The following is an 11,830-nucleotide window of genomic DNA, read 5'->3' as shown; positions in this document are numbered from 1 at the left end:
CTTGATTCCCCTATCCATAAGATACCTATCTAGCTCCTACTTGAAAGCATACAGAGAATTGGCCTCCACTTCTTTCTGAGGCAGTGCATTCCATACACCCACAACTCTCTGGGAGAAGAAGTTTTTCCTTAACTCTGTCCAAAATGACCTACCCCTTATTCTCAAACCATGCCCTCTGGTACTGGACTCTCCCAGCATCTGAAACATATTTCCTGCCTCTATCTTGTCCAATCTCTTAATAATCTTATATGTTTCAATCAGATCCCATCTCAATCTCCTTAATTCCAGCGTGTACAAGCACAGACTCTTTACCCTCTCTGCGTAAGACAGTCCAGACATCCAAGAAAATAACCTCGTGTATCGACGCTGGACTTCCTCTACAGCCAGGATGTCCTTCCCTAACCCTGGAGACCAAAACTGTACCCAATACTCCAGGTATGGTCGCACCAGGGCTCTGTACAAATGCAGGATTCCCTTGCTCTTGTACTCAATTCCCTTTGTAATCAAGGCCAACATTCCATTAGCCATATATTATCCGTAGATATATCTCATATCTGAGATATGGGGCCCAGAACCGTTGCAAATACTCGTTTCTGCCTGGTTAGAGCGTAAAGAAGGCTCAGCATTATTGCCCTGTTTTCCCGTTTCATTCCCTTTCACATAAATGGTAACATTCACTTGCCTTCTTTACAACAGACCCAAACTGCAAATAAACTGTCTGGGAACCTTACACGAGGACTCCTAACTCACTCTGCTCCTCTGATATTTGAAACTTCCTCCCAACTGATAATTGTCCGCCCTGTTGTGCCTTTTTCCAAAATTCATTTTCATACGTTTCGCAACATTACATTCGCTCTGCCATTTTGCCCATTCTTCCAATTTATCTCTAACCTGTTGTAATCGCATTGCTTCCTCAGCTCGACCTACCCCTTCACCGACCTTTTCATCATCCTCACACTTGGCCATGAATTTATCAATTCAATCTCCCAAATCGTTGACAAACATGGTAAAATTAACTGTCGCAATTCAGACCACTGAGGATCCCCAATAGACACCAACGGCCAATCAGAAAAGCAGCCTTTTATTACCACGCTCTTCCTTCTGCCTGTCAGCCATTCCGCGATCCATGCCAGAATCTCTCCTGTAACGCCATAGGATTTTCCCTTGTTCAGTTGCCTAAAGTGTGGCGCCTTGTCAAATGCCCTCTGAAAAACCACGAGAGTGACAACAACTGCCTGTCCTGCGTCCACTCGGTTTGTTACTCCCTCTGAGAACTCTAACAACTTGTCCGGCAAGATTCGCACTCACAGACACTCACAGTGACATCCACTGTCTCTCCTGTGTCCACTCGGTTTGTTACTCCCTCTGAGAACTCTAACAGGCTTGTCCGGCAGGATTCACACTCACAGACACTCACAGTGACATCCACTGTCTCTCCTGTGTCCACTCGGCTTGTTACTCCCTCTGAGAACTCTAACAGGCTTGTCCGGGAAGATCCGCACTCACAGTCGCCATGCTGACGTTCACTTATTTTCTGATTCCTCTTAAAGGACCACAACCTTCTCCTGAGGAACAGAGACTGATTCTTCCGCAGCCAGTTGAGGCTGTTTTTTAAAAAAACTACTTCATCATCCGACTTCACACTCACTATTGCTCACTATTGCTAACTTACATTAAATTCCGTTGACTTTAATGTAGTCCTTATTATCTCTCGTCAGCCGCGGATGCCATATGAGAACTTCTCTATCTCTGGGGTATATCTATCCTGCGCCTTGTGAACTGTTCCTCGAAACTCTACCCAACTCTGCTATGCCGTGGTCGCCCCCAGTAACCTCCTCCAATCCCCCTGGGCAAGCTCCTCTCTCATGCGTCAGTCATTCCCTTCATTCCATTGTGCGAGAAAAATAAAAAGTTTAAAAGTAATAAGTAAGAGTGGAGTGAAGTGAAGCGAAGAAAATTCAAGTGTATCGAGAGAAAGATAACATGATTTTAAAAGCACAATGAGCGTTAAGTCACTTTGTCTGAATGCCCGTATTTTTCCAAATAAGGTCGGTGAACGTGTGGCACAAAGCAGTACAAAAGGGAATGATATAGTGGCCATTATAGAGACGTGGTTGCAGGGTGGAGAGGATTGGGAATTTAATATCCAAGGATATCAGGCAATATTGAAAGATAAGCAGGAATGTCAAGGAGTTGGATTGGCGTTCGTAATTAAGGACGAGATTAGACCGACACTGAGAGACAATATACGCTAAGACCTAGAGAGCAGAATGCTGAATCCATCTGGTTACACATAGCTCATTCATTCAAACACGGAGAAGGTGCCATGTTCCCGACTGAACATCCAGCTTTCCCCGGAGTGTGGTTCGCTGTCACTTTCCCTTGAAGGTTCAGACTGCTAATTATTGCCTGTCAGCAATCGTCCCCTCCACCGAGAACATGTTCAAGAAGAAATGCCTCGGGAAGACCACATTCATCACCGAGGAAGTGTCGGTGAAATGCCCCGGTCTCCCGCCGGGAAATACCCTGTGTTCATCGAAACCATCGGGGAAGTGTACAGGCGTCTTAAAACTCAACCAATTACGAGCAGTTGCTTCCCCTCCGCCATCAGATTGCGAACGCTCCCTGAACACTGAAACACTGCCTCGGTATTCAACTGTATGCAGTATTTATTAATTTTCCAAATTTATGTTAATTTTACAACTTTTCACCGTGCTGAGCTCACGTTGAAGTTGTACAAGGCGTCACTGAGGCCGCGTTTGGAGAGCAGTGTTCAGTTCCGGTCGCCCTCATGGAGGAAAGATGTCACTGAGCTGGAAAGAGTGCCTGAGGGAGCATTCCGAGGATGTTCCCGGGACTCGAGCGTCTGAGATATGGAGAGAAGACAAGAAGGATGTGTCTATATTCGTTAGAGCGTGGGTATGAAGCCAGGAGGGGCACAGATAGGGTGAATGTGCAGTCTTTTTCCCCCTTGGTTGAGAGTGTGTATAGAGAACGGAGAGAGGAGAGGCAGAGACTGGGGTTCGATCGGGAGAGGAGGGGTGGAAAGGGAATGATTTAGAGAGATGAAGGGTAAAAAGAGAAAAACAGTAGAAAGGGGGAGATGTAGAAATGGTTTGAGAGTGGGGCAGATTGAATGGCGAGAAGTGAGGTGCAGTCAGTTGATTGAACTCGGCCCCACGGGCTGTTGACAGAAACCTTGGATCTCTGCAGGAATATCCGTGTCTAAATGTGCCGACTTCTCGCAGATGAATCTGTGTTTCCATTTGCAATTATAACTCCCGTACGAGCCGCAGTTACTGCAGCTGGTCGACCCATAGGATATCTTGTACAGAAGATCAGAGGCCACATTTCTATCAAAGAGGGTTAGACAATTTCAATAGAGACACAACAGTAGACAACCGGAGACGTCGCCAAACTAATAGCTCTGATCTGCATTCTCCCCACAGCCCCCTGTCAGCCTCGGAACTAATCCCATGATACCGCGCTCTCCCCACAGCCCCCTGTCAGCCTCGGAACTAATCCCATGATACTGCGCTCTGCCCACAGTCCCCTGTCAGCCTCGGAACTAATCCCATGATACCGCGCTCTCCCCACAGCCCCCTGTCAGCCTCGGAACTAATCCCATGATACCGCGCTCTCCCCACAGCCCCCTGTCAGCCTCGAACTAATCCCATGATACCGCGCTCTCCCCACAGCCCCCTGTCAGCCTCGGAACTAATCCCATGATACCGCACTCTCCCCACAGCCTCCTGGCAGCCTCGGAACTAATCCCATGATACCGCGCTCTCCCCACAGCTCCAGGTCCATGGCCGAACGAATCTCATTATACCGCGCTCCGCTAAAATCCCGAATAATCTCCCAAATTAATCCCACTTCCTCACCCTCTCGGGACAACACTCTGTCAGTCAACAAACTAATCCCGCGGTTCCACTCTCAAAACAACACCGAGCCTTTGTCCAAACTAATCTCACTGACACCCTCTCTTCCCATAGATCTGAGTCAGAACTCAAATTGATACCACTGCCCGACTCTATCCACACGACCTCGTTTCATTCTCCAAACTAACCCACTGTCCCAATCCAATACCACAGACCGGCAACAGTCCAAACCTCACCTGTCTGCGCATTTTCCGATCCAGTATGATACAGATTGATAGACAGCATTAGAAACAAAATTCTGTGAAATTAAATCATTTCAGATAATGTTTAGAAACAGACTCTCTCATTGCATATCCATTTGAAGGGACGGAACAGAGAGGGAAACACCCATTGACTGAGCTCGGGAGTGTGGAGGGAGATTAACTCTGTGTTTGACCCCGGGAGTGTGTGATGGGATGGGGTGGAGGGAGATTCACTCTGTGTCAGACCACGGGAGTGTGTGATAGGACGGGGTGGAGTCAGCGTCACTCTGTGTCTGAACCCGGGAGTGTGTGATCGGACGGTGTGGAGTGAGATTCACTCTGTGTCTGACCCCGGGAGTGTGTGATGGGACGGGGTGGAGTCAGCGTCACTCTGTGTCTGAACCCGGGAGTGTGTGATGGGACGGTGTGGAGGGAGTTTCACTCTGTGTCGGACCCCGGGAGTGTGTGATTGGACGGTGTGGAGGGAGATTCACTTTCTGTCTGAACCCGGGAGTGTGTGATGGGACGGTGTGGAGGGAGATTCACTCTCTCTGACCCCGGGAGTGTGTGATGGGACCGTGTGGAGGGAGATTCACTCTGTGTCTGACCTCGGGAGTGTGTGATGGGACGGTCTGGAGGGACATTCATTCTGTGTCTGACCCAGGGAGTGTTTCATGGGACGGTCCGGAGGGAGATTCACTCTGTCTGACCCCGGTGGTGTGTGATGGGACGGTGTGGAGGGAAATTCACTCTGTGTATGACCCCGGGAGTGTGTGATGGGACGGTGTGGAGGGGGATTCACTCTGTGTCCGACCCCGGGAGTGTGTGATGGGACGGTGTGGAGGCAGATTCACTCTGTGTCCGACCCCGGGAGTGTGTGATAGGACGGTGTGGAGGGAGTTTCACTCTGTGTCTGACCCCGGGAGTGTGTGATTGGACGGTGTGGAGGGAGATTCACTCTATGTCTGACCCCGGGGAGTGTTTGATGGGACGGGGTGGACGGAGATTCACTCTGTATCTGACCCCGGGAGTGTGTGATGAGACGCTGTGGAGGGAGATTCACTCTGTGTCTGACCCCGGGAGTGTGCGCCGGGACATTGTGGAAGGATCTTCCCAGGAGTGTGGGGGGTGGGGCGGTGGCCGGATTAGGATTGTGTGGGGGGGGAGAATCACTGTTTGTCTCATCCCGTGATCTCCTGATTACTGATATCTCTTCTCAGGGCAAGACGTACCTTTTCCTTGTTTGAATTTATTTCGAGGAGCCCTGAATCAAGTTCTGAACAATGTTGCCTCGCTCCATCATAAGTATTTGCGATCTTGGATATGAAATAACACCGGTCTTCATTTTTGATCCAGATTTGCGGACACGTTTGCTCTGCAACTAAGAATAAAGGAACCATATATCTCCCTCCATAATTCCCGTCGCATCAACTGGGATCAGTAAAAAGTTAGCCTCCCTCCACACCGTCCCATCACACACTCCCGTGTTCAGTCACAGAGTGAATCTCCCACGACACCGTCCCATCACACACTCCCGGGGTCAGACACAGAGTCAAGCTCCCTCCACACCGTCCCATCACACACTCCCGGGGTCAGACACAGAGTCAAGCTCCCTCCACACCGTCCCATCACACACTCCCGTGTTCAGTCACAGAGTGAAGCTCCCACGACACCGTCCCATCACACACTCCCGGGGTCAAACACAGAGTGGATCTCCCTCCACACCGTCCCATCACACACTCCCGTGTTCAGTCACAGAGTGAAGCTCCCACGACACCGTCCCATCACACACTCCCGGGGTCAATCACAGAGTGGATCTCCCTCCACACCGTCCCATCTCTCACTCCCTCCACACCGTCCCATCACACACTCCCGTGTTCAGTCACAGAGTGAAGCTCCCACGACACCGTCCCATCACACACTCCCGGGGTCAAACACAGTGTGGATCTCCCTCCACACCGTCCCATCACACACTCCCGGGGTCAAACACAGAGTGGATCTCCCTCCACACCGTCCCATCACACACCAACGGGCTCAGACACAGTGTGACGCTCCATCCACACCGTCCCATCACACAACCCCGTGGTCAGGCACACAGTGAATCTCCCTCCACACCGTCCATCAGACACTCACGGGGCCAGGCATAAAGTGAACCTCCCTCCACACCGTCCTATCAGACATACCCTGGGTCAGACACAGTGTGAATCTCCCTCCACACCGTCCGATCACAAATTCCCTGGGTCAGACACAGAGAGAATCTCCCTCTACACGGACCTATCACACACTCCCGAGGTCAGACACAGAGTCAAGCTCTCTCCACACCGTCCCATCACACACTCCCGAGGTCAGACACAGAATGAATCTCCCTCCACACCGTCCCATCATACAAACCTTGGGTCAGACACAGAAACAGGCTCCCTTCACACTGTCCATCACACTCTCACGGGATCAGGCATAGAGTGAACCTCCCTCCACACCGTCCTTTCAGACATACCCTGGGTCAGACACAGAATGAATCTCCCGCCACACCGTTTCATCACACACCCCCGGGGTCGATGTGAATCTCCCTCCACATCGTTCTATCACATTATTGTTTGGATCAGACGCGGAGCGAAGCTCACTCCGCCCAGTCACGTCACTCATTCTAGCAGTCAAACATAGAGCAAAACCTGCTTCTTCCGAACTATCACAGAATGTCAATCGCAGAGAGAATGTCCTGATGCATCATCTCTTCACAAAGTCAGGGTCAGACTCGAAGTGATGTAATACAGTACCGACCAGCCGAATCTCACAATCCCGGCATCAGACACTAGGTGTCGCTGTTTGCACAAAGCCCCTTCACACTTTCCGGGGTCAGATACAGAACGATGCTCCCATGGATTCTCCACCTTCCAGTAATTCCCTCCCCTTCCGTACTAGCATCCCAGTTTCACTCTTCCTCCTCCTCCAGCACCCTGTCACCTCCACCATGCTTCCACCTCCTACAACTACCCATGGAGCTTTCCTCTTACCTTCGTTAGAACCACAGACCACAACAGCACAATGCAGGCCCTTCAGCCCTCCATGCTGTGCCGTCCATATAATTCTTAAAAACATGTACTAAACCCACACTACCCAGTAACACTCCATTATTCTTTCAAATATGTGCCTGTCCAAAAGACTTTTAAATGCCCCTAATGTTTTAGCCTCCACCACCATCGCTGGCAAGTCATTCCAGCCGCTCACAAACCCTCTGTCTAAAAAGTCATAACCCTGTGGTTTCCAATAAACTTCCCTCCCTTACTGTTTACATATGCCCTCTGTTGTTTGCTATTGGTGCCCTGCAAAACAGGTACTGTCTATCTTCCCTATCTATGCCTCTGATAATTCTGAACACCTCTATCAAGTCCCGTCTCAATCTTCTACACTCCAAACAGAAAATTCCCAGTTCTGTTAACCTTGCTTCATACGACTTGATCTCCACATCAGGCAACATCCATAGGGGAGGCTTCTTTACCTTTCCTGCCTATGCACTAGCTGCTACCCATAACCCACAGCTTCATTTTTCCCTTCACTGACTTTTCACCTAGCACCTACCATCCTTAACCTTCCCACCCTTCCCCCACGTTCTCTATAGTGCCCCTGCCCTACCCCAGTCCTGAGGAAGGGTGACGATCATAAAACATTGACTGTTCCTTTCCACGGAAGCTGCCCGACCTGCTAAGTTCATCAAGTATGTTGTTTGTGTTGCCTTGACCGCATCATATGCAGAGTACTTTGTGTTTAAGTTCCCTCCACACCATTCTATAACACACTCCCGGGCTCAGACACTAGATGTCGCTCATTCCACACGGCCAATCACATTTTCCAGGGTCAAACACAGAGTGAAAATCTCTCCGCACTGTCCCATCACACACTCCCGGGGTCAGACACAGAGTGAATCTCCCTCCACACTGTCCCATCGCACACTACCGGGGTCAGACACAGAGTGAATCTCCCTCCACACCGTCCCATCACACACACCCGGGGTCAAACACAGAGTGAAAATCTCTCCGCACTGTCCCATCACACACTACCGGGGTCAGACACACAGTGAATCTCCCTCCACACCGTCCATCAGACACTCACGGGGCCAGGCATAAAGTGAACCTCCCTCCACACCGTCCTATCAGACATACCCTGGGTCAGACACAGTGTGAATCTCCCTCCACACCGTCCGATCACAAATTCCCTGGGTCAGACACAGAGAGAATCTCCCTCTACACGGACCTATCACACACTCCCGAGGTCAGACACAGAGTCAAGCTCTCTCCACACCGTCCCATCACACACTCCCGAGGTCAGACACAGAATGAATCTCCCTCCACACCGTCCCATCATACAAACCTTGGGTCAGACACAGAAACAGGCTCCCTTCACACTGTCCATCACACTCTCACGGGATCAGGCATAAAGTGAACCTCCCTCCACACCGTCCTTTCAGACATACCCTGGGTCAGACACAGAATGAATCTCCCGCCACACCGTTTCATCACACACCCCCGGGGTCGATGTGAATCTCCCTCCACATCGTTCTATCACATTATTGTTTGGATCAGACGCGGAGCGAAGCTCACTCCGCCCAGTCACGTCACTCATTCTAGCAGTCAAACATAGAGCAAAACCTGCTTCTTCCGAGCTATCACAGAATGTCAATCGCAGAGAGAATGTCCTGATGCATCATCTCTTCACAAAGTCAGGGTCAGACTCGAAGTGATGTAATACAGTACCGACCAGCCGAATCTCACAATCCCGGCATCAGACACTAGGTGTCGCTGTTTGCACAACGCCCCTTCACACTTTCCGGGGTCAGATACAGAACGATGCTCCCATGGATTCTCCACCTTCCAGTAATTCCCTCCCCTTCCGTACTAGCATCCCAGTTTCACTCTTCCTCCTCCTCCAGCACCCTGTCACCTCCACCATGCTTCCACCTCCTACAACTACCCATGGAGCTTTCCTCTTACCTTCGTTAGAACCACAGACCACAACAGCACAATGCAGGCCCTTCAGCCCTCCATGCTGTGCCGTCCATATAATTCTTAAAAACATGTACTAAACCCACACTACCCAGTAACACTCCATTATTCTTTCAAATATGTGCCTGTCCAAAAGACTTTTAAATGCCCCTAATGTTTTAGCCTCCACCACCATCGCTGGCAAGTCATTCCAGCCGCTCACAAACCCTCTGTCTAAAAAGTCATAACCCTGTGGTTTCCAATAAACTTCCCTCCCTTACTGTTTACATATGCCCTCTGTTGTTTGCTATTGGTGCCCTGCAAAACAGGTACTGTCTATCCTCCCTATCTATGCCTCTGATAATTCTGAACACCTCTATCAAGTCCCGTCTCATTCTTCTACACTCCAAACAGAAAATTCCCAGTTCTGTTAACCTTGCTTCATACGACTTGATCTCCACATCAGGCAACATCCATAGGGGAGGCTTCTTTACCTTTCCTGCCTATGCACTAGCTGCTACCCATAACCCACAGCTTCATTTTTCCCTTCACTGACTTTTCACCTAGCACCTACCATCCTTAACCTTCCCACCCTTCCCCCACGTTCTCTATAGTGCCCCTGCCCTACCCCAGTCCTGAGGAAGGGTGACGATCATAAAACATTGACTGTTCCTTTCCACGGAAGCTGCCCGACCTGCTAAGTTCATCAAGCATGTTGTTTGTGTTGCCTTGACCGCATCATATGCAGAGTACTTTGTGTTTAAGTTCCCTCCACACCATTCTATAACACACTCCCGGGCTCAGACACTAGATGTCGCTCATTCCACACGGCCAATCACATTTTCCAGGGTCAAACACAGAGTGAAAATCTCTCCGCACTGTCCCATCACACACTCCCGGGGTCAGACACAGAGTGAATCTCCCTCCACACTGTCCCATCGCACACTACCGGGGTCAGACACAGAGTGAATCTCCCTCCACACCGTCCCATCACACACACCCGGGGTCAAACACAGAGTGAAAATCTCTCCGCACTGTCCCATCACACACTACCGGGGTCAGACACAGTGAATCTCCCTCCACACCGCCCGATCACACACTCCCGTGGTCAGACACAGAGTGATTCTCCCTCCACAAAGTCCTATCACTCACTCCCTGGTTCAGACACAGTGGAATTCTCCCTCCACACCGTGCCATCACACACTCCCGGGGTCAGTCACAGAGTGAAACACCCTCTACACCGTCCCATCTCACACACAGCCGGGGACGCTGTGAAACTCCCTCCACATCGCTCTGTCACATTCTTTTGAGATCAGACGTGGAGTGAAGCCCACTCCGTCAATGACGTCACTCATTCAGGTAGTCAAACGGAGAGCAAAAGCCGCTTCTTCCGAGCTATCACGGAGATGTCAAACGCAGAGAGAAGGTCCTGATCCATCATCTCTTCACACAGTCAGGGTCAGACGCAAAGTAATGTAATACAGTACCCGACATGCCGCATTACACAGTCCCGGCATCAGACAGTAGTTGTCGCTGTTTTGCACATCGTCGCTTCTCACTTTCCAGTGTCAGACACAGAACGAAGCTCCCTTGAACTTTCCAGTTTCCAGTAATTCCTTCCCCCTACCTTCCCACATCCCAGTTTTAATCACTGGAATTTAGAAGATAAGGGGGGATATTGAAACATATAAAATTCGAAAGGAATTGGACAGGCTAAATGCTGGAAGGTTGTGTCCGACGTTGGGGAAGTCCGGAACAAGGTGTCACAGATCTAGTCTAAAGGGGAAGCCTTTTAGGAAAAGGAAACACTTATATGAGGAAAAACGATATGAGGAAAAACTTCTTCAGACAGAGAGTGGTGAATCTGTGGAATTCTCTGCCACAGGAAACAGTTGAGGCCGGTTCATTGGCTATATTTATGAGGAAGTTAGATATGACACTTTTGGCTAAAGGGATCAGTGGGTATGGAGAGAAAGCAGGTTCAGCGATCTGAGTTGGTTGATCAGCCATGACCATACTGAATGGCGGTGCAGGCTCGAAGGGCCGAATAGCCTACTCCTTCACCTATTTTCTGTGTTTCTTTGTTCCCTCCTCCTCCAGCTCCCTATCAGTTCCCTCATGGTACCGCTTCCTTCGACTATCTATCGTGCTTTTCTATTACATTCCTTAGAACCATTGAACACCATAGCACAATGCAGGCACCTCAGCCCTCCATGTTGTGCCAACCAATGTAATCTTTGCAAAATGTACTAAACCCACGCTACCCTATAACCTTCCATTCTTCTTTCATACATGTGCTTGTCAAAGAGGCTCTAAAATACCCTGAATTTTTTTAGCCTATTGGCGGTCTGGGAAACAGGTACTGACTCTCCAGCCTATCTATGCCTCTCTTAATCTTGTAGAGCTCTATCAAGTCCCCTCTCAGTCTTCTACGCTCCAAAGAAAAAAGTCCCAGCTCTGCTAACCTTGCTTCATATGACTTGATCTCCAAACCCGGCAGCATCCATAGGGGAGCTTTCTTTACCTTCCCTGCTACCCATAACTCTCATCTTGATCTTCCCTCTTACCGGTTTCTCATCCAGCACCTACCATACTTATCCTTCCCACCTTTCTCCCATGTTCTCGATAGAGCCCCTGCTCCCACCCCTCAGTCCTGACGAAGGGTCGCAGCCATAAAACGTTGACTGTTCCTTTCCACGGAATCCTCCCGACCTGCTGAGTGCATCAATCG

At 49.9% G+C, this 11,830-nt stretch overlaps 1 protein-coding gene across 1 annotated transcript; it reads right to left on the bottom strand.

Annotated features, from left to right (window-relative positions):
* Nucleotides 1-2,658: 2,658 nt before the first annotated feature.
* On the bottom strand, nt 2,659-5,590 carry LOC132388322 (C-type lectin domain family 7 member A-like). Its single transcript, XM_059960658.1, has 3 exons — nt 5,356-5,590; nt 4,118-4,179; nt 2,659-3,353 (listed from the first exon to the last, which is right to left on the bottom strand). The coding sequence occupies exons 1-3, from the start codon at nt 5,521-5,523 to the stop codon at nt 3,158-3,160; spliced, it is 426 nt and encodes a 141-aa protein (XP_059816641.1). The 5' UTR covers nt 5,524-5,590; the 3' UTR covers nt 2,659-3,157.
* Nucleotides 5,591-11,830: the final 6,240 nt, after the last annotated feature.

Source organism: Hypanus sabinus, unplaced genomic scaffold (genome assembly GCF_030144855.1).
Source record: "Hypanus sabinus isolate sHypSab1 unplaced genomic scaffold, sHypSab1.hap1 scaffold_2965, whole genome shotgun sequence".
NCBI lineage: Eukaryota > Metazoa > Chordata > Chondrichthyes > Myliobatiformes > Dasyatidae > Hypanus > Hypanus sabinus.
Note: the sequence above shows the minus strand (reverse complement) of the source record. Positions and strands in the feature narration are given on the sequence as shown.